This window comes from Vombatus ursinus, unplaced genomic scaffold (genome assembly GCF_900497805.2).
Source record: "Vombatus ursinus unplaced genomic scaffold, bare-nosed wombat genome assembly UNPS02011916.1, whole genome shotgun sequence".
Taxonomy (NCBI): domain Eukaryota; kingdom Metazoa; phylum Chordata; class Mammalia; order Diprotodontia; family Vombatidae; genus Vombatus; species Vombatus ursinus.
This window is the reverse complement of record NW_020951694.1, coordinates 1672551-1698100: the sequence shown is the minus strand read 5'-3', so window position 1 is coordinate 1698100 and position 25550 is coordinate 1672551. Positions and strand designations below refer to the sequence as shown.

General features: G+C 45.0%; 2 protein-coding genes, 1 long non-coding RNA gene and 1 other non-coding gene across 9 annotated transcripts in view; 1 reads left to right on the top strand and 3 right to left on the bottom strand.

Moving 5' to 3' along the window:
• Positions 1-206: 206 nt before the first annotated feature.
• LOC114039393 lies at positions 207-10597 on the bottom strand. The gene is made up of 3 exons (XR_003568667.1): positions 10509-10597; positions 7026-7089; positions 207-289 (listed from the first exon to the last, which is right to left on the bottom strand). It is a non-coding gene; the product is annotated as an uncharacterized LOC114039393 (long non-coding RNA).
• On the top strand, positions 10522-12730 carry RNF227 (ring finger protein 227). Its single transcript, XM_027857115.1, has 2 exons — positions 10522-11207; positions 12056-12730. Exons 1-2 carry the CDS (start codon positions 10718-10720, stop codon positions 12106-12108), a joined length of 543 nt encoding a protein of 180 aa, XP_027712916.1. The 5' UTR covers positions 10522-10717; the 3' UTR covers positions 12109-12730.
• Positions 12731-13879: 1149 nt separating this feature from the next.
• Positions 13880-25550, bottom strand: part of CHD3 (chromodomain helicase DNA binding protein 3) — a 30731-nt gene continuing 19060 nt past the window's right edge. For 4 of the 6 annotated variants that reach the window (XM_027857103.1, XM_027857105.1, XM_027857104.1 and 1 more), the window contains exons 24-39: positions 24561-24727; positions 23600-23777; positions 22940-23005; positions 22410-22495; positions 22121-22254; positions 21403-21547; positions 20968-21130; positions 20693-20814; positions 20453-20579; positions 19935-20063; positions 18748-18856; positions 18354-18486; positions 17725-17966; positions 16444-16607; positions 16037-16166; positions 13880-15246 (exon numbers count right to left, since the gene is read on the bottom strand). In XM_027857103.1, the coding sequence (XP_027712904.1) occupies positions 15012-15246; positions 16037-16166; positions 16444-16607; positions 17725-17966; positions 18354-18486; positions 18748-18856; positions 19935-20063; positions 20453-20579; positions 20693-20814; positions 20968-21130; positions 21403-21547; positions 22121-22254; positions 22410-22495; positions 22940-23005; positions 23600-23777; positions 24561-24727 (2330 nt within the window). In that variant the 3' untranslated portion in view covers positions 13880-15011. The remainder of the gene's footprint in view (positions 15247-16036; positions 16167-16443; positions 16608-17724; positions 17967-18353; positions 18487-18747; positions 18857-19934; positions 20064-20452; positions 20580-20692; positions 20815-20967; positions 21131-21402; positions 21548-22120; positions 22255-22409; positions 22496-22939; positions 23006-23599; positions 23778-24560; positions 24728-25550) is intronic. The other 2 variants (XM_027857107.1, XM_027857108.1) reach the window with 1 other exon arrangement.
• On the bottom strand, positions 21821-21973 carry LOC114039484. The gene has a single exon (XR_003568680.1).

The following is a 25550-nucleotide window of genomic DNA, read 5'->3' as shown; positions in this document are numbered from 1 at the left end:
GGCATGAGCTGGAACTGGGTGGCCCTCTCTCTTTTCCGCCCCGCACTTTTCCTCCTTTGTGCTCCTGCCCCGCCCCCCAAATGCGCGGAGGCCTCGAGAGATTCCACCCGTCAGGTAATGAAAAGACTGCGTGACGTTATCCGAGACGGGAAGAGCTCGCCAATGGTGCAAAAGGCAACGTAAACAAGAACCGATTCCAGGGAAGGGCTGGCGGGGGGCGGATTTGAATCCTTGGTGCGTTGGCCGAAGCGAGCGCCGACAGTCACTTGATTTGTCCAGAGAGCCCAAGCTGGAAGCAAGTGGTGAGATCACCTTGAAACGCCGTTAGAGATGTTTACAGGATGACGTCAGAGGGCACCGAGAAAGCCCCAACCCCCCACTGAGTGTCTACTATGTTAGGGACGCCCCTTTACTCAGGTGTGAAATTATGCACCGCATAACTAAGGCCTTGGTCGGGGGTGGGGGGTGGGGGGGGGGGGGCGGTATTCAGGCCCACAGACTTTACGGGTGGATTTGAATAGGATGCCATGTTCAGCAGCTGACAGGGAAGTGGACGGTGATGTTATGTGGGTCACAGAGGTGGAAGCTGTCATCCTTTGACATGGATAAACATGTAAACATGGCATCCTTTAATTCCCAAGCTGAGGAGTGGGACCCTCACAGAATGGCCCCAGAGTGATGGGTTTTCAGAAATGGAAAGTGCTGCTGGGGTAGCAGCAGAGGAAAGTCCACCCTCTACCCTCTGGCAGTAATCCTAAAGCAATAATAATGGGCCTTCCCAGGGAAAATAAAGACTTAACTTCTTCCTCACAGAGTCTTTGAGGGGAAGGGGTAAGGTACCAGTACTCAGGCACCTAAGTCTGATATCCCTATCAATCTTTCTGGGGGCCCTGATATGCCATAGCATCTCCTGGTTTTCCCTACCATTGAAACTTGCCTCAGGGACCGCTACAGCCAGTTTCTATCAAAGGCCCAGGCTGACACACAAACTCTGGATCCTTCCCCAATCCCTTGTTCCTGCATTCCTCAGGGAGCCAGACAACCGGTTCCATAGGATCACGGTATTCAGAGATGGAAGGGATCATCTTCACTGTTCCATCTTTTCACCCCTTTAGTTACTTTTTGGACATAGCTACATTTAGTGTACCTAATGATATCCAAAGGACTTCTCTTCCATCTTTTGCCCCCTCCCCAATGCCACTAACCATAAGATCATAAGTCTAATGCTGGAAAGGACCTAGAGACCATCCCCAAGTTCCATCATTTTATGAGTAATCAGTCCCAGGGAGGCTGATTGATTGGGCCAAGGTAACACAGCTAGTAAGTCTGAAGTGATAGTTGAACTTAGGTCCTCTCCAGATTCAGTTCTCTTTCCACTGTACCACACTCTTCTGTACCACAACTTCTGGCTCCCATGTTTTTTTCTGTTCTACTTCTTTTATTGTTCCTTTTCTGCCTCCTTTCCTGATAATAACTGATATTTATGTAATGCTTTAAGGTTTGCAAAGTGCTTTACATGCATTGTTTTATTTGATCCTCCTACCAACATTGTGAGGTATGTGAAGATGAGGAAACAGGCAAAAGGAGATTAGCTTACTCAAGGTCACAGTCAAAGTAAGTATCCGAAGCAGGATTCAAACCCAGGTCTAATCTTGATACTTAAGTCCAATGTTCTTTTCACTACACCCCACTGCTTCTCACTGACCCTTTTAATTACAGATGTTCTGCAAGATTCAGTCCTAAGGACTCTATTCCTCAGGCTCTACATTCTCTCCCTCAGAAACTATAAAATGATTATAGAAATTAAATCCCAAAAGGAACCTTAGATATAATCTAGACCATTATGCCCCCTCCTTATTTTGGAGATGATGAACTGAGGCCCTAAGATTCTTACATTCCAAGATCCTGACCACAAGTATTCATTCCCTCTCTCCCTTCTGAAGACATAATACTGAGCCCTGGATTTGGGGTCAGAGGGCCTATATTTGAGTAGTAACCACAATAGTCAATTATTTCCTGACCTTGAGTAATTCCTGTCTCAAAGCCTCAGTTTACTTATCTACAAAAATGAGGAAAATGGATATGATGATCTTCAAGTTCCAAATCCTATGATCCACTGTGCCACTGACTTGCTATATGATTCTGAGCAAACCACTTTATCTTCCTCATCTGTCAAATAAGCAGCTTGGTTCCAATAATCTCTAGCTACCTTTGAGCTATAAATATAGTGATATGAGTTTTATATCCCTTCTCTGTGGGACTCAGTTTCCCCATTTCTCATTTAATAAAGTTGGACTTAAAGATCTCAACACATCCTTCCAGCTTTGAATACTGGATATTGTTGAGCCTGAGGCAGCTTGGGAATGTGGGGAGATGTTGGTAAGCTGGAAAATATCCAGTAACAAGGAAAGTGAAAGACCTGAAATTCATGATACATGAAGGTTGGTTGAAGGAACCAGGTGGATTTAACCTAGAGAGAAGTCATGGGGAAAGGGGGCATGATAACTGTCTTCAAGTTGTCTGAAGGACTGTTACTTGCATGAGGCCTATTAGACTTGTTCTGCTTGATCCCACAGAACAGACCTATGAACACGAAGTAGAAGTTGCAAAGGCATAGATTTAGGCTTGATGGGAAGAAAAAACTTTCTAATAATTAGAACTGGCCAAAAGTGATTGTCTTGGGAAAAAGTGGAGTCCTTGACACTCAAGGTCTTCAATCAAAAGCTGGATTAACTATATGGTATAGAAAAGTCTTGTTTCAGTTACAGGTTGTGATATAGAGCCCTTCAAACTCTAAATTTCTGTGGCACAAAAAGATGAAAAGTAACTTGTCCAAGCTCAATACTTGTAATGAGTAACAGAGTCAGAATTTTAAACTGTCTTTTGATACCAAATTTAAAGTTATTTCCACTGTCCCACCAAGTCTTTATCCCTCCCCCTACTTTCCACCCATGGTAGCCTATTCCAAAGGGCTGGATGGTTTACAAACAGTTTTACCACATTAGGATGACCAGACTGATCCTCATCTCTGTGGATCTGGGCAAGGAAGACACAGGATGCTGGTACAGAGATATGCAGAAGCAAAACAGAAATATTCAGAGAGATGGTCCCACAAAGATAAAAGAAAATAAAATAGGTAGAAAAACTGGATTACAGGTAGACACAGAGATCCATAAAGATGTTGTTGTTCAGCTGTTTTTCAATCATGTCCGACTCTTCATGACCCCGTTGGGGGTTTTCTTGGCAAAGATGCTAGAGTGGTTTGCCATTTTCTTCTCTAGCTCATTTTACAGATAAGGAAACTGAGGCAAACAAGGCTAAGTGACTTGCCCAGGGTCACACAGCTAGTAAGTGTCCAAGGACAGGTTTGAATTCAGAAAGGTAAGTCTTTCTGACTCCTGGGCCAGCACTCTATCCAATGTGACTGAAAAAGGTGAAAAACCAACAAATGGGGATAGTGGGCATCTTCCCCTAAGAAGACAGGTTCCATGGTACTAGAAATGAATAAAGGTTTACTAAGGTCTTTCAGGAGTGTTACATCACTAGGGATGTGGAATGAGACTACAATCAGAATGTCATTTCTGCCGTCCCTCCAGCCCTACTCTCCTACCACACTGCCTCTCATCACCACCATTTCCCCTCCCTAAATCTGGAAAAATAGGTGTACCTAACCTTCATATCCAGCAGAAAAGAATAACTGCTTGGCCAGACACCCAGCAGGTTAAATCAATGAAGAAAAATTTGCTGACATTTCAGCCCCTGGTTATTCCTACCATCCATCACCTGACTCACTGTAAAGACACAAAGCACAACCAGAGCTTTTTTCTAAGTTTATATCCTAGAGCTTGCCTATCTAAATGAGTGTTGTTACATTCAAAACTATTCTATTGAGAAGCTATTCAGTGATGCTACCACCACTCAGGACATTCCTGGAATGCTTTTTGGTAATCATCTGAGCCAACTTATGACTCCTATGAATAATCAACTCCATATCTGTTTGACATACATTTCCCACACTTACCCCCATCCCAGGCAAACCACATTTAATGGCTTGTCACACACTTTTCTTGGCTTTAATTGACTGTTTTTAATTCAAGGGAAAATATCTGCCACCACTAAGGATGATCACAAGATTACTGAAGGTTCTGAAGGCAATCACTCGATCTGAAAAGGACATCTGAGATTATTTAGGCCATTTTAATGACCAGGAAACCAATTCTCAGAGAAATTCTAGGAATGCTTTAAACAACTAGGATAAATATGGGCTTCCAAGATGACAACTTTGAAGGGGGCAGTACTTATTTGCACATATAACTTCTGGTTTGTCTAAAAATGTCCCATTACCTTATAGTTATATACCTCATATAAGAATTATATACCTAAGGGCAGCTAGGTAGCACAGTGGCCCTGGAGTCAGGAGGACCTGAGTTCAAATCTGGCCTCAGACACATAACACTCACTAGCTGTGTGACTCTGGGCAAGTCACTTAACCCCAACTGCCTCACCCCCCCCCCCAAAATAAATACATATATATATATATACACACACGTATACCTCATATAAGAAATAAGCCTTGCTCTCTAAGAGTTAGCAGGTTAGTTGGGAACAAGATTTACATACAGGACACCTTGTTGACTCTCATGTGACACTTGGGGCACTGCAGTAATGGTGGCAGTGTGCTGCCTTCCTGAAGGAAGGCAGAGGATGACTGTCAGTCATCACTGTATTGTTATCCATCAAGTGACTATAATATCTGAATTCCCCACCAGGAGGTGTCTCTCTGTGATACACCTGCCCAATAGCTACCTCAATTCTTCAGTGAGGCATGTGGGGACAGGCCCCCAAAAAGTAGCAGTGTTCTGTCTGGCCACTACCAGAAAGTGCCTAGGCTTAGCTGAGGCACGTTCCTCAACAATATTTTGTTATTCAAAATAGCAAAACTTGAAAGTCTACTGCTCCAGAGCCCCTACCTCCACCTAGACTCTTCTGTAGTCATAACCCAGGGCCACTATCATTCACAAGACTGATATATTCAACATACTGTGGCCTCAAAACTTACTGAAAATAGTAGAAATGGAAATAAAAATATAAAGTGCTCCTTCAAGGTATCATTCACCTTTAGCCATTTTCCATAGCCTTCCTCTAGATGTACTCCCAGTTCTTCAGGTATGTCAATCATAGGCACTGATAGATTATAGAGGGCATAAGGTGGAGAGTGAATCCAAATCAGAGATTGATTCTCAAGTAGGATTTGAGAGGTGGAAGGGATTCTAGCAGTCAGCTAGTTGAACTTATTTATCAAAGGAATCTCCACTATGATACACCTGACAAGTGGTCATCTACCCTCTGCTTAAAGATTACCAAGGACGGGGAAATCACACCCTCTCTAGGCTGCTTGTTCCACTTTGGGACACTCTGATTGTTAGGAAGTTTTCCCCAACATCAAGCCGAAACTGACCTCTTGGAAATTTCTGCCCTATATTCCTGGTTCTACCCTCTGGAGACAAAAGAATTCTGATTCCTCCTCCACGTCAGCCCTTCAAATACAGCTGTCATGTCACCCTGAGTCTTTTTTTCCAGGATAAATATACCCAGTTCATTCAACCAATCTTCATGTTATAGATTCAATGTCCTTCACTATCCCAGGTGCCTTCCCCTGAACATTCTCCAGCTTATCAATGTCCTTCCTAAACTGCGGTGCCCAGAATGCAACAGTCCAGATGAGGGCTGACAAGGGCAAAGTATCCTGGGACTCCATAATCCTGGAATCCCTTATGATACAACCCAAGATCACATTAGCTTTTTTTGGCTGCCCTATCATATTACTAATTCTGATTAAGTTTTCAGTCAATGAAAACTCCATATATCTCCACATCTTATATTTGTGTGGCTGAGTTTGGTTTTCATTTGGTATGTTAAGTACAACATTTATATTTATCCCGATTGAATTTCATCTTAATAGATTCAGCCCAGTGTTCTTGTCTGTCAAAATCCTTCAGTGTTTTAGCTCTGCCTCTCAGCTTGATGTAATTTGCAAATTTGATAAGTATATCATCTGTGACTTTAACCAAGTCACTGATAAAAATCTTAAATGGGGAGGAGAGAGAGAAGGGAATACACATTCATATAGCACCTACCATATGCCAGACACTGTGCTAGGTTCTTTTTATGAATATTATCACAGCTTCACAACAATACTGTGAAATAGGTGTTATCAGTATGCCCATTTCACAGTTGAGGAATCAGACAAACAGAGGTTAAGTGACTAGCTCAGGGTTATATAGCAGTAACTTCTGAGGCCATATTTAAACTCAGGTCTTCATGAATACAATCTGTGTGTGTGTGTGTGTGTGTGTGTGTACGTGCATGCGCGCCCCATATCTCGAGTGAAATCCACCTCTAATACAGAGGCACTGGGTTATACTGGGTTACTCCACTGGAGATGTTCTGCCACATTAAAATTAAACCATTAACAACTACTCTTTGAGAATGGCCATACAACCAATGCTGAATCCATCTGACTATATTATCATCCAGTCCACATCTCTCCATCTTCTCCACAAGAAGAGTTTGAGATACTTTATGAAAGTTTGATCAAACTCTCGGTAACTATTTCTGCAGTTCTCCCTTCCTCTATTACTTTAGTAATCCTGTCCAAAAATGAAATGAGGTTAGTCTGGCACAACCTGTTCTTGAAGAAGTCATACCAGTTCTTTGTAATCGGAGTTTCTTCTTCTAGATGCTTGCCAAACATCTCTTTAAATTATCTATTCTAGAATTTTCATGGGAATCCAAGTAAAGCTTATTGATCTTTTGTTTGCAGACTGTTCTCCCTTCTTTGGGGGAAAATTAGTAATATTTGCCCTTCTCCAGTCTTGTGGTCCATCTCCCCTGTTTTCTGTGATCTTCCAAATACAAGTGACATCAAGCAATCACATTTACCAGTTCTTTTAGAATGCAAAGATATAAGATCATTTGGGACAGGGGACTTGATTTCATCATGTGCTCTCTATCTAATCACTTACCTTGGATAGTAACTCCTTATCAATCATTTTCCCCTGTCATTTCCTATGTAAAGGCCATCTTCCTCTGCAAAGAAAACAGAAACAAACTAAAAAATGAGCAGTTCTGCCTTCTCTCTGTTGTCAGTAATCACCTTCCTATCCACCCCAAGCAGAGGTCTGATTCCTTCTTTGGTACTTTCAAAAATCCCAATATCGGGCATCCCAAAAGGACTTTTAAGCTATTAGAGCTTAAAATTGCACTAAGACTTTTAAGACTTTTGGCTTACCTTGCCAGGCTTACCACATTCTTAAGTTTTTACATTCCTAATAACAGGACTGTGCTACATGCACATTCATTCTGTTACATAGTCTAACTTCCATCTTTTCTATATAGAAAGCCAGGAGACCAGTGAAAGAAAAGTCCTCTCCACGTTGTTTACCAACAGACAAGATTTTCAGTGGATGCTGCCAATTGCAGGATTCCGCTCCAATCTCTACTTTTCCAGGGCCTGGGTCACCTCTTCATGCCAGTCTCTGACAGCCACAGTTGTTGGCCAACACAGTCTTGAACCATGACAATTAACAGTTGTCACCACAATGAACCTCGATGCTCCCCTTGCTTGCACTGGCCCACGTGTGACAATCAGCAATTCCAGCTCTGACAGCAGCCCCTGATTGCCTTAGTTCTCCACAGTAACTAAGAAGTCCATATGGGAGGAAGATGATCCCAAACCTGAACACCAATATACAGAGCTTATGCCTTCTTCTTTCCCACCATGTGACTTCCTGCCTGTTTCAAAAGCATGCTCCCCAAGACTGCCAGGGAAGGAATGTTTCTGTACTTACCTATCTTCTCCCCTCCCCCATTCTTTTATTTATCATTAACTTTGTGCCCAGAAGTAAATAATAATTGGAAGATGAAGAATGCATGGCCTGGGCACAGATCTCTGTCTCTGTCTTTCTCTCTTTCTCTCTCTCTCTCTCACACACACACACACACACACACACACACACACACACACACACACACAGTCTTCTTCATGAAATAGGCATTGTCAGTTGTAATCTGAAGGGTCTGAGTTTGTGCCACAAAAAGCAACTTACTCTTTTTGGTTTTTAGTTTTTAAATGGAAGCAGTGTGGTATAGTAGAAATAACACTGGCCTGGGCTCAAAATTTGACTCTCTGAGCCTCAGTTTCAGGTTCAATATGAATCAGTAAAAACCCCAAGATATACTTAAGGTACACGGTCCAGAAGAGTACAAGGCATGGTGGTTAGAGAACAGGCCTTGGAGTCAGGAAAACCTGGGATGGACAAGACCCACCTCTGATACCTATTCTGGGACGGTCACCTAACTGTTCAGTTCTTCAAGGAAATTCTCTAAGACTCTAATTTATAGAACAATTGCTGTGGTAGAGGAAGCTTCTTTAGTGGGAGTGTCCAACACTTATGGAATCACAAGTCTAAACTAAGAATAAATACTCAGAAGAGAGGGGGTCATACTCTTCCATGGATAGATCACAGCTTAAAGTATTGGCACCATATTTTAGGAAAGACATTGACAAATTCTAGAACATCCAGAGGACGATGAGTGGACTGAGGACTAGATGAGAGCTAGAATGGGAAAGACAAGGAGATAAGGAAAAAGGTTCTCAAGAGTAGTGGAACCTAGGAGATAGAGACAGCAGGCAGCTAAAGCTAAAGCCTTAGGTGTGGCTCCCCTCTATTCTAAAGTTGGTGGTAGGGCCCCAGTGGGGAATGTAGGCCAAGAGAGCCATGTCCTGTTTACCTATGGAGGAAGCTAGAACCCTGAGTCATAAATTATTCTGGGCTGTGTTAGCATGAAGGATGGTGTGTGGGTGTACAGGTCCTGCTACTCTGGAAGGGATTCATTTCTGGCATTCTTGAGGCCATGGTCCTGGAATCTGGATTCATACTTCCAGTCCAACCCACCTCAGGATGGGATGAGAGCTGGAACCTGGGCATATTGGAAGAGAGAGCTTCTTTGGCAGTGACAAAAAGGGGGTAGTATTGTGGTACTGAAAAGAGTCAAGCTGAAGGTTGGGTCTAAGAATAAGACAGAAGAATACAGGAATTTAATCAATGTCCCGATGAAAACTGATCCCAAGGGAGGCAAAAAAAAAAAGAGAGAGAATGAATAGCACCATCTTGCTTTGAGTGATCATGAGAACATATGTAAGAGGATAGTAAAGAGGTGTGCAGGTTTGATTAGACAGTGAGTTAAGAACTCATGGTCAGAGAATACTAAAAGGGCTGAGAATGGTGAGGTCTGAACTTGTCCAGGGAGGTGGCAGGGTCGGGTTGGGATAGGTAGGAGTTCAGGACTTAGGGACCATGTTTAGTCATAGTCATATTTCAGAAGGAGGGGAAGCCTCCCAAGGGGCAGGTACAACCAAAGTTGTTCTTGGTATAGGGGCTTAACAAGGCAGAAAACCAACAAAGGAATAGGCTACATTAAGAAAGGCAGGGTATCCTGGACTAGAGAAGTGAATCCCACTGTACCGTGCTCCTGGTTAGACCATATCTAGATTACCAAATTATTATGGACACCATATTTTAAGATGGTCATTGACAAGCTAGAGTGTTCAGAGAAGGGCAACCAGGATACTGAAGGAAGTGGAGAGATTTAGCTTAGAGAAAACTTAGGAGAGGATACCTTTCTAAAGAGAGTGTTTGAAAAGCTATTACGTAGAAGAGGGGATATATTTGTTTTGGAAAGCAGAATTAAGAGCAATAAGTGGAAGTTGCCCAGAGATAGATTTAGGGTCTATATAAGCAAAAATGCTCCTGCCATTCTCTTTGGTTGTCCTCCAGACCTGGAATGCCCTTCCTCCTCCTTATCATTAATTGCTCTGGCTTCCTTTAAATCTCCACAAAAATCCTACCTTTAAAAGGAAGCCTTCACCAACCCATTTTAATTGCAGCGTCTTCCCTTTCTTTCATTTCCTATTTATCCTGTATCTAGCTTGCTTTGTATATATTTGTTTGCATGTTGCCTCCCCCTTTAGATTGAAAGCTTCCCAGGGCCAGGAACTGATTTTTACCTCTTTTTGTATTCCCTGCCCTTAGCACAATGCCTGGACGCAGTAGGCATTTAATAATTGAATTAGAGCTCTCCAAAAGTGGAATGAGGTGCCTTAGGAAATAGTAAGGCTCTCCCTTACTGGAGGTCTTTGAATAGAGAATGGATGACCACTTGGCTATGTTGTGTTCTGGAGTTGGACTAAACTGCTAGAATTCTGGTCTGGAAACTTGTGGTTAGAAAGGAAGGAACTTGAGGGAAAGGGGGCTGAACTGCTAGGATTTGGGGGCTAACCTCAAAATGGAATGGGAGGTTCGAGAGAGGGATGCTGCGTTAATCTGCCTTAGACAGAAACGCTTGGTAAGCCAGCACTCCCCTCCTCCACCAAGGTCCCTAGCATTCTCTGGCCTCAAGCTTCAACCACCCTTACACACGTGCTAGCCCCTGGGGCTAGGACTCACCCGCGCGCCCGTGACGTCACGGCCCAGCCTCTCCCCTATAAAAGCGGTAGGAAGCCGCGGTGCCGGGCCCCAGGATGGACACTGGTAAGGGGAAGTTCCGGAACCGGGCCGTAAGAGGACAGCGGGCCTAACACCCTGGGTCTTGCTTTTAAGCAAAGCTTTGCAAGACTCCAACGCAGCGGCCGCTTCAACTCGCCGAGTGGAGGAAGATGCAACTTCTATTAAAGATCCCTTCTGTTCCAGAACGGGGCGAGATAGACTGCAACATCTGCTACCGGCCCTACAATCTGCAAGGCCGGACGCCACGCCGCCTGCCTGGGACGGCACGACAGCGTTGCGGCCATACACTCTGTACCGCCTGCCTACAAGAGCTGGCCGCCCGTGGCGACGGGAGCTGCGCCGCCGCCCGGGTAGTGCGCCTGCGCCGGATGGTGATTTGCCCCTTCTGCCGGGCGCCCTCATCGTTGCCGCGCGGCGGCGTCACGCAAGTGCCTCTGGACCCGGACTTATGGTCTCTCCTGAAGAAGAAAGAGCAAGAAGATGCCGAGAACTCGGGGGGTGAGTGCAGTGACACTTCGGAAATCGTGAACGAAGACGGAAACGAACAAGGGGCGGGACCCTGGGGCGCGGCGTGGCGAATGATCCTAAGGCTCTGGGACAAAGCTGTGAGTCGGCATCGACGTCCGTTACCTAGCAACGGTGAGTGATTGATGGGTTTATGGCTAAATGGGAGCCTTTCGTTCAGTGAAATTTGGAGCTGGATTGGGTGACTCAGCATCAGGTTGAAAAGCAATAAAAAGGGCCTAGTTAGAAGACCGGAGTTTTCAAGTCTACCTGACCTCAGTTTACCCATCGGTGAAACTAGGTTAATTACATTCCCTAATCGAGTGGTTGTGAAGATATCATCGTGAGAAGGGGAAGGGAAAAAGCATTTATATCAATGCTTATATAGTATTTTTATTCGTTGTCCAACTCTTAGAGATCCTCTTGGGGTTTTTTTTTGGCAAAGATAATGGAGTAGTTTGCCATTTCCTTCTCTAGCTCATTTTACAGATGAGGAAACCGAAGCAAATAGGATTAAGTGACTTGCCTAGGGTCACACAGCTACGTGTCTGAGGCCAGGTTTGAACTCGGGAAGATGTCTTCCTGACACCAAGTCCTGCCCATAAATGCTGTTTGTCAAGTTTTTTTTTTTAAAATAAATATCTCATTTGATCCTCACAACCCTTGGAGGTAACTACCCTTAACAGTTGAGGGAACTCAGCCAAATAGAAGTGATTTGCTGGTGTCTTGAGGCAGGACTTGAGCTCAGGTTTTCCTAATTCCAGGCCCAGAGGGCTAGCCACTGCTGCACCAGCTGCCTCACGCAATATAAATATGAGCTATGGCATGCACTTCAAGTCAAATTCTCCTGAAGGAATGTTTGTAGGATAAGAAAGCTTGAGCTAGGGTGACACCCTAGGGTGCTAGATGTGGATTGTGATGGTAGCTATGTAAAGGAAGACTGCATCCTCCTCCCTTCTGACCTGTCTGCTTACTCCCCTCAGTGCTTTACTGCTGTCCGGAGAGCAAGACCCTTACAGCCTGCTACATGCTGTAATTGAGGATACCTGGGCTGTAACCATGAAGGTGGAAACAGTTGCTGCCTCCTTTTACTGTCCACCCATGAGAGTGGACTAGGGCCAGTGTTCCTCCCTGCCAGATCCAAGGTTGGGGGGGGTGGTGTTTGTGTGAGAGGATGGAATTTAAAACTCATGAGGTGGTATAGCAGCTCCCTTAACTCAGGCTCTGGCCTCAATCCTCCTCCATTACTCCAGGACACAGTGGACTGGGAGCTGACCCTAACAGCTTAGAGTCCACACTTGCAGTAGGACAAATCTACGATAGTTTCTTTGGCCTGTCTGCTGGAGCAACTGCCATGTTAGCATTTCTTTAAAATGGTTTGAGATGGAAAAGAATGAATGGCACAATGGGAAAAGCCTACTTTAATTCCAAGGAATGAATTCTATATCCCTGGCATTGAGTCAAGGAAGTCAAGTACCTGCACTTAGTGTGATCACTTCTTCCTCTTCAACCTCTAATTGTACTTTATATGGACCTTTTTCTTCCCACTTACTCATTTGTGTATATTTCCTACTTCTCTTCCTAGACTATAAGCCCATCAAGGGCAGGAAATCATTTTAACTGTATTCCCAGTTCCTAATAAACATTTGTTAAATTTAATAAAATTTCCCTGTTATTTTTCATTCCCCCCCCCCACCTCGTTCTTCAACTGCCCTTAACTGCTCCTGTTACTGGTAGCTACTCATTCTTCCCCAATTTTGGGGATAAGTGACATATTTTTGTCCCCTCTTGTGGTAGGAAGTCAGGTGGGGATATTGTCACAAAACATGGTGAACAATGAAGAGAGCAGATGAAGAACCCAGCTCTGATTCTTTGCCCCAATTCTCTTGGTATCCTTACTTTCATAATAGATCCTGTGAAATGGCAGAGGCTCCCAAATCATTTTTTGGCCCATATTTATTTTTTCACTCCTTTCTTAACTGCCCATTCACCTCTTAAATTATCCCAAACTTCACCTGGGGTTTAATAAACCCTGCAGTTATCCCCCCACCACAAATTAATTGCTTAATTGAACAACTTGGTGATTGTGGTGGGCTACAGAAAGAGGTGGCGGAGCAATAGAAAAACTTGGGATCTATTTGAACACTCCTGCTTATCCTCCCATAAATCCAGGCCCCTCTCCTACCTTAGGTTTCCTAGTACAATAGAAAGAGTATTTCACAGTACAGTAGAAAGGCTCTGCAGTCAAAGTACTATGTTTGAGAACTACCTTTGCTACCCATATGATCTTGGGCAAGTTACCCTTCCTGGGCCTCAGTTTCCTCATCTGTAAAATGCAAGGCAGTTGAAGTAGATGGCCTTCTTCAAACCCTTCTGACTTAGCTAAAGCCATCTCCTCCCACCCTACTAAGAGTTCAGCCTAATCTCATTTTCACTGAGCCTAACACAGGAGAGCCTCTGGGAATGGAACAGGAAAGCCTGTGATGACATTATCCTGTCAATATCTTGTTTGTACATAGTTGTTAGCATGTTGTCTCCCCGATTAGACTGTGAGCTCCTGCACAGCAGGGGCTGTCTTTTATCTTTCTTTATATCCTCTTAGTATGGTGACTTTACTCACCATATTATTATGTTACATGAGTTACTTAAGAAACGCTTACTGATAGAAAAAAAAAAAGAAAAAGAGAAATCATAAAATATAGAGACTGACATATGGAAGAGCACCAGGAGCCCGATACCCACCTCCCTTCATCAATCCCCACCCTCCATAACCAAAGAACCCTACCCCCAAAATAACAGAGCACACAGAAAGGAAAGTATAATTTATATGTACAACCAAGAAACCCGATACAGAAGGGAGTGGGATAGGTGAGGAGCAGGTGTGAAAGCAGAAGGGTTGGAGTAAGGAAAAGGAAGAGGGGATAGCAAAGAGGGCTGTGGTAGCTGGGGGTTCACCATGCAAAATGTTACTTTCCCTTGGTCCCCATGGGGGGAATACTTTCCTATCATCCTTCACCCCCAAGTTCTCTGTTAATGGTCTCAGAGGCATGGAGGCAAGGTTCCCCTAGCTAGTACACCCCACCTTATCCAGTCAAATCCAGCCCCTTGGTCCAAGCTTGGAGCTGGGGGGAGAGGGGTGAGGACAAAGGAAGGAGGGGGGTCGATAGAGCACTCTTAGGACACCTGAGTTTCCAGAGCTGGGGCACAAAAGGGCCTATTCCCCGGTTCTGGCCCTTTGTATTCCTTCTCATCTTCTCTACAATACCTGGGTTGCTGAGGTTGGGGGTGGGGGAGAGGGAGGCTCCTCTTTGGCCTGAGAGAGTGTCCTCCATCCCTGATATTTTTTCTTAGGGGGAGGTGATACTTGGTCCCTTGAGGGGAAAGGGAGGGAATCCCCCTAACACAAGGAGCCAGTACACGGGAAGGTGACTCAGCCAGTGAATGGCGCCTTTATTCTGAGGCTGAACATGGATTGCCCTCCCTCCCTCCAACTTCCCACCCTCAATTTTGGGGGAGGTAGAGGAGAGCAACATGCAGCCATGCCTCCCCTCTCTTCCCCCTAGGGGTCATTTTCCATCCCACCTCAGATTTTCCCTCCCTTTCTCAAGAGTTCTTCCATTCCCCATGTGGGTCCACAAGGGCCAGGCAGGGCAAATTCCCCTCCTTGGTTACTGAGGATTGAGCTTAATACTGCAGGGGGAAGGGGGAAAATGGGGAAGCCCTACCCCTTTCCCTCCCCTCTTACCCCAAACCATTTGCTGGAGAGCTGTATGTATTAAGGTTGGGGCTACTTTGGAAGAGCAACTCCCCACACCCCTCCCTGACCACAGCACCTTCAATCAAAGCATCAATGGAGAAGGCACCTGGGGCAAAGGGGTGGGGGAATACAGGGGGAGAAAGCCCTGGTTTGGAAAATAGGGGTGGAGGAGAAAGGGGCTCCTATCCTGATGGTGGCCCAAGGGGTGGGGAAGGTGGAGGATTGGCAGCAAGCCCCAGGGGTGGGATGTGGGCTGGAGGACGGCCCCTGGGACGGGGTGAGAGGCAGGGCTGGGGCCCTTTCAGTCGTCTATACAGATCACCTCCCCAGCCCTGGGCTCCTTCCGATCCTGACCGTCGGACACCACTGCCCCCTCCTTCTCCTTCTTCACCAACACGGGAGGGCCGTTGGCTGCGGCTGTTTTGGGAAGGATTATGGAGATACCATTAACACCCCAAGTGACATCCAAGTTTCATATCTTGAACTTGGCACACACCCATGTCCAGATTGTCACTTGCAGTACTGAGGGTTACGGGTAGAGATTCCCATTTCCTAAGATGCTCTTGTGCCACACAACTATGTCTATATCCAGTTTCCAGAATGGAACGCTGACTTCATATCTCCTTTCCCCAAAACAAGCCAAGGAATTAGTCACAGGAGGTTAGTTATGAAAGTGAGGAGATAGGCTACTGAGATTTCACTGAGTAAGGGAGTAATAGAATTTCAGTTCAGTTAAGAAAGGGTGAGAAGACAGGCAAGGCCCAGAAACACTGAGACAAGGAAAGAATTTTGGGTATGGATGGGTACAGAAAAGACAGGATGCTCCCCCTATGAGATGAACAAGAAAAGAGTAAAATGGAGTAGAGGGAGATGGGAAGAAAAGAATATAGGTAAAAGGGGACAGAGGAGTAGGGGAAATTAGGAAGAAGTAGGGAAAGAAAGACGTTAATGAGGGCAACCTCAGACAATTTGGGAATAGTAAGAGAGCTGACCTTAGAACCAGGAAGACTTTGACTCAAGTCCTGACTGACGCATATAATTCTGTGACCCAGGAAAAGTCATTTAACTTTTCAATGCTCTAAGCAATTTTGTAAGGCTATAGGTTGCAGAGATGTCAATCTCCACTAGTAGAGGGAATTTCCCTATCTGGGACTTCCCTATATCAATGAAATCAAAGGTCGGTCCCCATGCCTATCCCCAGGCTGACCTGTGATGAAGGACCCTGCGGGCATCTGGCTGTAATTGGCGCCGCCGGCGGCCAGGACCCCGGCGGGTGCAGCTGAGCTGAAGGCTGCTCCGTACCCCAGTGGTGTGGCGTAGGGACCCGGAGGGAAGGCCTGGAATAGAAAGGAGGTAAAATGTCCATGTCCTTGAATTAGGAAGAAGCTGAAGGAAAAAAAACCCATGGCTAGACTCTTGGGTCCCTAGAGGAACAAGATCTGGGAAAAGAGAACCTACCAAAGGAATGAACATGCTACACTACTCTGTACCCTTCTATACCTCTGGCCACAGTCACCCAGAGAGTTGTAATTATATTCCATTTCATGGGTCTTTGATGGAAAATGGGGCAAAGGGGATGAACCTGGTTCTGAGGTAAAGAGGATAGAGGATTACCGGTGTGGGATAGGGCTCTGTGCCCTTGCTGGCCAGACGACTGAGAATACTTCGCTCGGACATCTGTAGGCGGGCTGCGATGGGTGGGATTCGGGACAGGGTAGCTGGAAGGCGGGTCACATCTGCCTTCATGTCGCTCAGCAGCTCCTCCAGCTGGTTCAGAACTGGGGCCCGGGCCGCAGAGAAAGAAAGAGCAAGAGAGAGAGACAAGGACAAAGACACCGGGCCGTCACCAGGAGAGATGGAGGCCAGGAGAGACAGAGAGAGAAAGGCAGTGTCAGAGAATGACAGAGAGACTGCAACAAAGACAGAGAATGAGAGACCAAGATAGTGAAAAAGACACAGAAAAAAAAAAGATAGTTCAAAGGACTCAGAGAGAATGAGAAAAAGAAGGTCTGACTACCATACAGGACAGATGGAAAGGACTGAGAAGGAAAGAGGAAGTAGAGAAGTAAAGAAAAGAAAGGGAGGTAGGAAAAGTCATAGGAGGACATGGGGGCCAGAGGATCCCAGATGAGAGGAAGGCATATTTTAGGATGGGGGTAATGAGAAGGAAATAGGAGGAACCAGAAGAATTAAGTAAGGTTGGGGAGCCTAGGATCCAGTAGATGAGAGGAAAAGGGAAAGAGTGTTAGGGGGTCAAAATGAGAAATTCAGAGATTGGGGTCAGAGGTACAAAGGATTACAGGTTCAGGAAATCAGTCCATAAAATCAAGGATTCTTGAATTTGAAGTGCAAAAAGGTGAAAGAATTTTTGAATGACAGTTTTGGGGAGAGGTCAAAGTATTATTAGGTTCATGGGGGTGAGTTAGGTAGGTAGTAGGGACAGGGAATAGTGTAAAGATTACATGGGATGTTAACAGTCAAGGAAAGGTGTGCACAGTGTACAGGAGTGGAGGAGGGAGATCCACTAGGATACAATATCAGGAGTTTGGAAATTAAAAGAGCTAAAGGAAGTTCTAATAAATTTAGTATTGAGGATGTGGTGAATGGTAGAGTATATGGTTTATATTTAAGATTAAGGTTCTATGTGGGTTGGGCAGCAGGGTTAGAATGTTAGAGGCTGAAGGGGCAGGGGTTTAAGAGGGTAAAGGGTTGTTTTGCTTGACTGCGTATTTGTTACAAGGGTTTTGTTTTTCTTTTTTCAATTATGGGAAGGCAGGAAAGAGAGAAAATAGATTTTTGTTAATTGGAAAAAACTAAATTTAATTTTAAAAAGGAGGGTACAGGGGTCAGAAGGGTGGGAGAGGGTGTTCCGCGGGATGCAGGGTGCAGACTTACGCAGCGTTGTGGGCCCTCCCCCGCGCGGGGCCGCCGCGGCCCTTACCCTTGTGCAGGACTGCGTTGGCCGGCTTGTTCCCTGCCAGCGACTCCTTGGAGAGGTGCTGGTGGCTCTCGGCCAGGCACTCGGCCTCGGCGAAGCGGGCGTGGAGGGCCATGGCGGGGTGCGCCGGCTCCTGTGACAGGTTCAGGTAGGCCGCCCGCCGAAGCTGCTCCTCGATCACCAGCGCCTGCTCCAGGAGCTGCAGGCATGGCGGGATGAATGCATAGAAATGAGAAGTACAAGGAGATGCCAAAGTAAGTCCTCAATGAATGTGTTAATGAATGAATATGACTGCCAAAATACACAAAATACCTGAACTTAAATGACCTGAATCTATACCTCAGTCTAATATCTAAGAATTCATCCTAACCTTGATCCTAACTTTGACACCTTAATTAATAATTCCACCTCTAAGAATTTACTTTGAAGTCTTGGTCCCAGTCTTAACAACATTAATCCCTCCCCCAAACTAAACAGAGAATTTGGCTCAGCTTTCACCACTAACCCTTTCTAAAATCTTAACAATGCTGATGCTGCAAATGATCTCAACTGCCACACTATTCAGACCTTGACTTCAACGACCCACCTTGAACCTCCGGGCTAGAAACTTGTTTTTCATTTCCAGGAAGTTTCCTTTGTTGGCCTCAGTTTTAAATGGCTCATTAATGATGGCAAACTGGGCATCATTTTGGATGTCCTGCCACCGAGCATAGCCATGGCTACCGGTAGAGGGAAAAGGGGGATGTCTGTCAAGGAACCCAATGAGGATGGCCTGTGAAACAATAGCTCCTCCTCTCACTCCCTGTCACTCCGCTGTCCCTTGACTTTGTTTCCCAGGGTGTAAGAGCATTCTCCCCCCACAGTTGTCCCCAGAATATGTGCCCCTTCTTCCCATTACATGAGAACCTCCTTCATTTTAGCCCCTTTTCCCTAGCTTTTCTCCCTGGGGTATGAGTTTTTTCTCATGTAATGAAGGATACAGGACAATCCCAGCCAGCAGCCAGTAGTCGTGCCTCCGGTGCCAAATCTCATTGAGTTTACCAGAGGAGATAGCTGCCCGTTCCTCATTCTGCCACAGTGTATGCAACTCTGGAGAGGGAGGCAGGCAGGGGAAACAAAGGAAGGAAGCATTAGGCTTCCTGTAGTGATCACCTTACCATACTCCAGCAGCCCTATGTCTTCCCCTACCTCCCTACTCTAGGAGATGGGAAAGATCAGTGATGGAAGGAAAGGAGTTAGGCTTAGTAGTACATAGGTTAGTTACAGGGTGAGTTAGGATAATCAATCAATAAGCATTTATTAAATGCAAACAAGTTATAAGCTAGGCACTGTGCTAGGTGTTGGAGATACAAAGACAAAAATGAAACACATTCTACCCTCGAGGAACTTACACTCTATTAAGGAAAATAACATGTACATACCAAGTAAAATACAAGGCAGTTTTGGTAGAGAGACACTGGGAAAGACTGTGAAATGTCTCATGTAGGAAGTGGCATTTGAATTAAGCTTTTAAGGAAGTTAATGATTTGAAGAAGTAAGGAGGAAATGCATTCCAGGCATGGGTGATAGATTGTACAAAGGCATGGAGACAGAAGACAAAATGCTTATTATGACATCTTAGAATTATTCTACTTGGTTCCAAAGGTAAGAAGTAGGCCCAATACAAGACAAGTTCACAGAGAGGCTAGATGGGGTTGACACAAGGCAAACTTTTCTAAAAATCAGAGATGTCAGAAAGTGAAATGGCATATATATGTTAACAATAGTGTCTACTTAGAATACTCTTATGTAGATCTGAAGCTGGAATGAAAGGTCAATGACAAAATTAGAATTGAGGATAGAGATTAGGTTAGTGTTTGTTTAGAATTAAGGATAAGAAATGAAATTCAAGAAAGAAAAAGTTTGAGTTAAAGTAAGCTTAGGGTGGGATCAGAATTAGAGCAGGCCATTTAACAGTTATACAGGAGAGAGTGGATGTGGCATGCATACACACACACACACACACACACACACACACACATACATACACATATGTACGTATAGTCTAAAGTAGAATATTCTAGGGAATCCCTTGAAGACAAGAGTTCACCATGAGAGTAGGCAAAGGAGATGCAGGTAAGAAATAATCTACATGACAACTTTTGTTGGCAGTGAGGATATTCCATACCTGTAAAGCCACCATCAGCAATGTTAAACATGAACCGTGGTTTCTCTGTTTTCTCTTCTCGACGTCCATTGGACCGGGGCTCATCTCGGGATGGTCCTAATCTTGGTTCTCTCTCCCCTTTATGCTCTTCTGTGAGGGGAAGAGGTCAGGAGAATACTGATCGCTCTCAAACCAGACATCCTTCCAGTAATCCAAGAACTGCTTTCTATACTCCTTGTTCAAAGAATTACACTTCCAGGACCCAGGCAACTGACTCCACAGCCATCACCAACCCCATCATAGCTTCCGTCATAGACCCAAGCATCCAGTCCTTCCACCCATTACCTGTCTTGCCTAAATCCCCTATTTACCCCTTTGGCCTCTCCCCATATTCCTGTCCATCCAACAGGTTCTCCTCCCCCCTTTCTCCTGGTGGTGGCTCTCTAGCTGTGAGGGAGAAAGGATATTACCCTGGCTTTCTGATTTAAGGAGAACCCAGGAATCATTTCTCCTCCAATACTCCAAAGCCCAACACCTACCTGGTTTTTCCTTGTCTCCTCGACTCCCTGGTTCAGCTTCCAACTCTCCAGGGACTCCAGACTCATCATCCCCTAGAATTATCCTCCTTGATTCTCCTGGTGAAGGGGCTGGGCTGGGAGCATCAGGCTGGAGGGGATATAGAAGGTTAGGAGGTAAAATAAAGCACTTGGGTAATTTGGTTTTCAAACCTTTTGTTGCTTTTCTCCCTCTGTGGGATCCAAGTACACACACACACACACCTCTGTCTCCATTTTCTCCCCTCCTTTTTTGTCTTTATCTGGCTTCTCTTCCGAGTTGTCAACTTCATCCTTTTCAGGGAGCATCCTTGTCTCATCCCCTTTCTCACTTGGGGTTGGGGTGGCTGTACAAGAGAGCAGGAAGTGAGTAGATCATTACTGAGACTGTCACTGAATTTTTGTTCTTCTCTATTTAGCTAACACTCTCAGTTTGTCTTAATTCTCCTACACATTTTCCTCCCACTTCTCCTCCCAAAAATTGAATCTTGTTTGATTACCAGGTTTGGATGTGCAGGGACTGTTGGCTGCAGAAGCCTCAGGGGTGGTAGGAGATGTCTTAGTGGGGGAGGACGCTCTCGATGAACGCTTAGAATCAGCACTAGGGTCAGGCATCAACTCTGGCATTGACCATCGCCCATTGATATGTTCAAACTCCTGCACCTAAGAAGCAGAACGAGAGAGAGAGAGAGAAAGAGAGAGAGAGAGAGAGAGAGAGAGAGAGAGAGAGAGAGAGAGAAAGAGTGTTTATTTCCATTAGGAATTGGGGTGGGAGGGTGTGGTTCCAGGTGCTTGGCAACTAGCCATGTTCATCCCCCATACTCTCTTACTACCCCAGGTATGGGACTGAAGAACATGAAGCAAAAGAAGAAAAGGAAATTTGGGCCATATTTGTTCCTGAGGAAAAGGGCAGAAGGAAGGGGAGTTGTCTATACCTTCTTCTTAACAAGGGACATAACTCCAATTCGGGTCAACACCTGCTGTCGGCTCAGCCCCTCCCGAGGAACACCATCAGCAAAGGTCTCGGAGCCATCTGCCCCAGGCTCACAGAGATGTCTCATGAACAAAGAAACATAGGCCCTAAAGAATAAAAGTCGGGTAGGGTTAGAAAATCTTGAGGGGATACAGGGCAATGAGGGAGGCACAGGGATTACTGAACCCCTGAGCCACAATCCCCTCATACAGTCCTTCCCCTCAGTCCTCTGAGCATTCCACTTAACTCACTTAATCACATCACCACCAGGTTCCCCAATCCAAACCTGCCTCCTCAGTCTCTCCCTCTTCCCCAGGCCCCATCAGTTAGACTCTTCATCTTCCTCTGCCCACTCCTACTACAATATGATTTTAAGTATGGGATGTCTTGCCAGTACTAGCCAGAGCAGGTGTCTGTCTCATACTCCTCTCTGCTCATGGGGTCACAGTGAAACCCATCCTGGCTCTCTATTCTGGGACCCACTGAGGGGGGGTGGAGGTAGGCTGAGCTCACCCCCCAGGAAATAGGGTCCTGAGGAAAAGAGGAAAGGCAGTGGTGGTCAGTTGAGTAAGGTCACATCACATGGAGGCCAAGGAGAATAAATACTAACTACCCCACACTTGATGGTCTTATCCCAACTCCATTCTAGTAGTCTCCATTCCTCTATAACCCATACTCACTTGAACTCCTTTTCGGTTTTGCCCCTTAGGTCCCGTACCAGCCACTGAGACGTGAAGGCATCCTGTGGTGGCATCCCCCAGCGCATTACTGCATTCAGGAAGGCCTTGCGCTGACGGGTATTGAACCCCAGCACCTAACGGATAGTGGGATGGAATGTGACCAAAGACCCATGTGTACCCTGATTCCTGTGTCTTTCAGTGACTGATTTCTGAGGCCCCACTGCTAGGCTTTCTCCTCAAACTCTGGTCCAAAAAAGGTCTCAGTGAATCTGGGTTCCTAAGTTCTCACCTCAATGTTGCCCCCAACTCGAGCTAACAGTGGAGGAAGGGGTTTATCTTTCTCATTACGTAGTTGCCTCTTTGACTGACGACGTCCTGGTAGGAGAGAACTTGATTAGCAGGCCCATCTTTTCCACCCCTCAGTATTGATATTCCAAGACACAAAAGAAAGTGGGGTTATGAACTATCTGTGGTACTTCTGACTTTTCAAAGCTATATGGATCTAAATGAAATAAGACTAAATAAGGGGTTCTTAACCTTTTTTTTGGTCATGGGCCCTTTTGGCAATCTGGTGAAACCTATGGATCCCTTCTCAGAATAATGTTTGATGCCTTCACTGAAGAAATGCTAAATTTCAGATAGAGGTTAATGAAAATAAACATGTAATTTTTTAGCCCATCCAAGTTCATGAGCCCCCTGAAATCACTGCATGAACCTCTCAGTGGTCTGTGGACCCAAGGTTTAATATCCTAATTAAATCATAGAAAATACAGCAAGATAAAACAAACTTGGGTAGAGGATTAGAAAGATAGCTCCCACCTTCAGGTCGTTCATCAAAGTCCTCATCCTCTTCCTCTGACCCCACTGAATATTCAGACTGGTTGTCTGTGAAAATAACAAGTATGTGAAATCAGCTAGTTCCCTCACCAAGCCTGTGCTAGGCTCCTCTCACCAGAATCTCTGACTCTAGAAAACTGTCTACTTCCAACCTGACCTTTGTTATCCTAAGTACTAAAAACCATATCAAGTTATATCTCCTCCCAACCTAAGGATGATTTTTCTCCCTCTCTCCTCCTCCCTCCTGATCTGATTTTCAATGTTAAGTATGCTGAAGCTTTCCTCACTCAACAAATACATACACACATACACACACACACACACTCAAGCGAGAGACTTCTGGGGGATCTCCTATCCCATGACTCCTGACTCTTGATCAATCTGCTTAAAGTAGTGATTCCTAAATGACCCACCATGAGCTCTGGATGACTTCTATATAGCTTCTATTCCCTGTTAGATATTCCCAAACCCTTGGGCTTTCATAAGGAAGGGTTCTTTCTTCTCCCATTCTATCAGTACGAAGATCTCTCAGGCTCCCTATGTCCTACTATGTTCCTTCCCTTCCATCCCCTAATCTTCACCAGGACAAGGGCAGTGTGATCCTTAATCCCCACTAGGCAAGATGAGGCAAAGAGCCCTCACCTTGGTCTTCTTGTGCAGCATCATTATAGTTGACTTGTTTCCGAACACGTTTACCCTTGCCAAGGTTTCGGGCTAGGTCTTCCTGCTGCTGCTCATAGTGATGTCGAAGCAACTTTTCCCAGTAATCAGGGTCCACGTTTTCCTCCTGCTTGATGATCTCTCGCTCTATCTCCTCAATCTGAGGGGAAGGCCAGAGTGAACATCAGCAGCTTCCTAGTCTCCCTACCTAACACTATGATTCTCATCTCATAGCTCCTGGCTTCCATGTGACCTTTCCCCATCATCCCATCACTCTACTACTGATGTATACAAATCTTTTCCTTCTCCTGGGTCCGAAACTTCAACATGTCACTTGCCTCACTTCCTCACTTCACTTCCACTCTTTCCCAGCCCACCTTAATTCTCTAATTTTCTAGTAGCTCTATGAATTCACATGCCCTGCTGCACTGATTATGCACTCTATATCTGAGTCTCTTTGCAAGGCCTGTCTTATCCATTAGATGGGCAGTTTTTTGAGAAGTAGTTTTTTTCCCATTAGGCAGCTTGGTGGTAAAGTGGATAGATAAAGCACATGGCCTGGAGTCAGAAAGACCTGAATTCAAATCCACCTCAGATACTCACCAGCTATGTGACTCTGGGCAAGTTACTTAACTTCTGTCTGCCTAACTTTCCTCAATTTAAAAGGGGATAATAATAGCACCTATCTCGAGGGTTGTTGTGAGGATCAGATGAGATAATTTTTGTAAAATGCTGAGTATGGCAGATAATAAGCACTTAATAAATGGTCATTCCCTTTTCTTTCCTTCCCCATTAGACTGAAATCTTCCTGTGGGAACGAATGTTCTTTCTATAATCCTCCATTTATGTCTCACTTCACCACCCATTAAAAGACTTTATGGGAACTGATAATTATAGAGAAGCAGAACTAGGGGACCCCAGTGTCTGGTTCCCAGTCCCTCACCTTGTCTTCTTCACGAACCACATACTGTGCCACTTTGAAGGAGCTGAGATACTCATTCATGTTTTGCACATCAGTGTCTTCAGTTGCATCCTGGTTCCGGTCTAGCAGTCGAGCAATGGCCTCATTGTCATAGTGGATTACACTACTATCTTCTTCTTTGTTTTCTCCTGAGGTAAATAGGATACATGGAATTATGAGATTTGAGATACCAACCACAATTATGAACAAGAGGCAGGATCTTATAATGATCAGACAACAGGGAAAATGAGGAAAAGACTTTCTTTCTCCTCTGGGGAGATATCCAAGAGATGGTTTTCCTCCTGGGGACTTGGGCCCAAAATGCTTTGGTTCCCAAAAACTATAAAGCTTTTCAATTAATCAATATCAAGTGTCTACTATGTACCAGGCACTATGTTAGGCAACTGGGGATACAAAAATGAAAATGAAACAGCTCCTGACCTCCAAGAGCTTATAACCTATTGAAGTAGACAGTATCTACACACCAAGCTATGAAATAACTATATATAAAAGAAATTTTAGGGAAAGGCACTAATATCTGGAGAGATCAGGAAAGGTTTCAGGTAGGAAGTAGCATGTGAACTGAGCTTTGAAGGAAACCAAGGAAAATAGGGAACCACTAGAGTTTACTGAACAGGACAACAACATAGTAAGATGTGTGCTTTATGAGTATCAGTTAAGCAGTTCAGGAGGTTGAAAACGAGAGATATAGAAGATGAGGAGACCAATTAAGAGTCTATTGAGGGGCAGCTAGGTGGTGCAGCAGATAGAGCACTGGCCCTGGAGTCAGGAGGACCTGAGTTCAAATCCAGCCTCAGACACATAACACTCACTAGCTGTATGACTCTGGGCAAGTCACTTAACCCCCAATTGCCTCATATTAAAAAAAAAAAAGAATCTATTGAAACAGTTCAGATTGTCAGTTAAGTGATGCAGTGGATAGGTGCTGACTTGGAGTCAGGAAGACCTGAG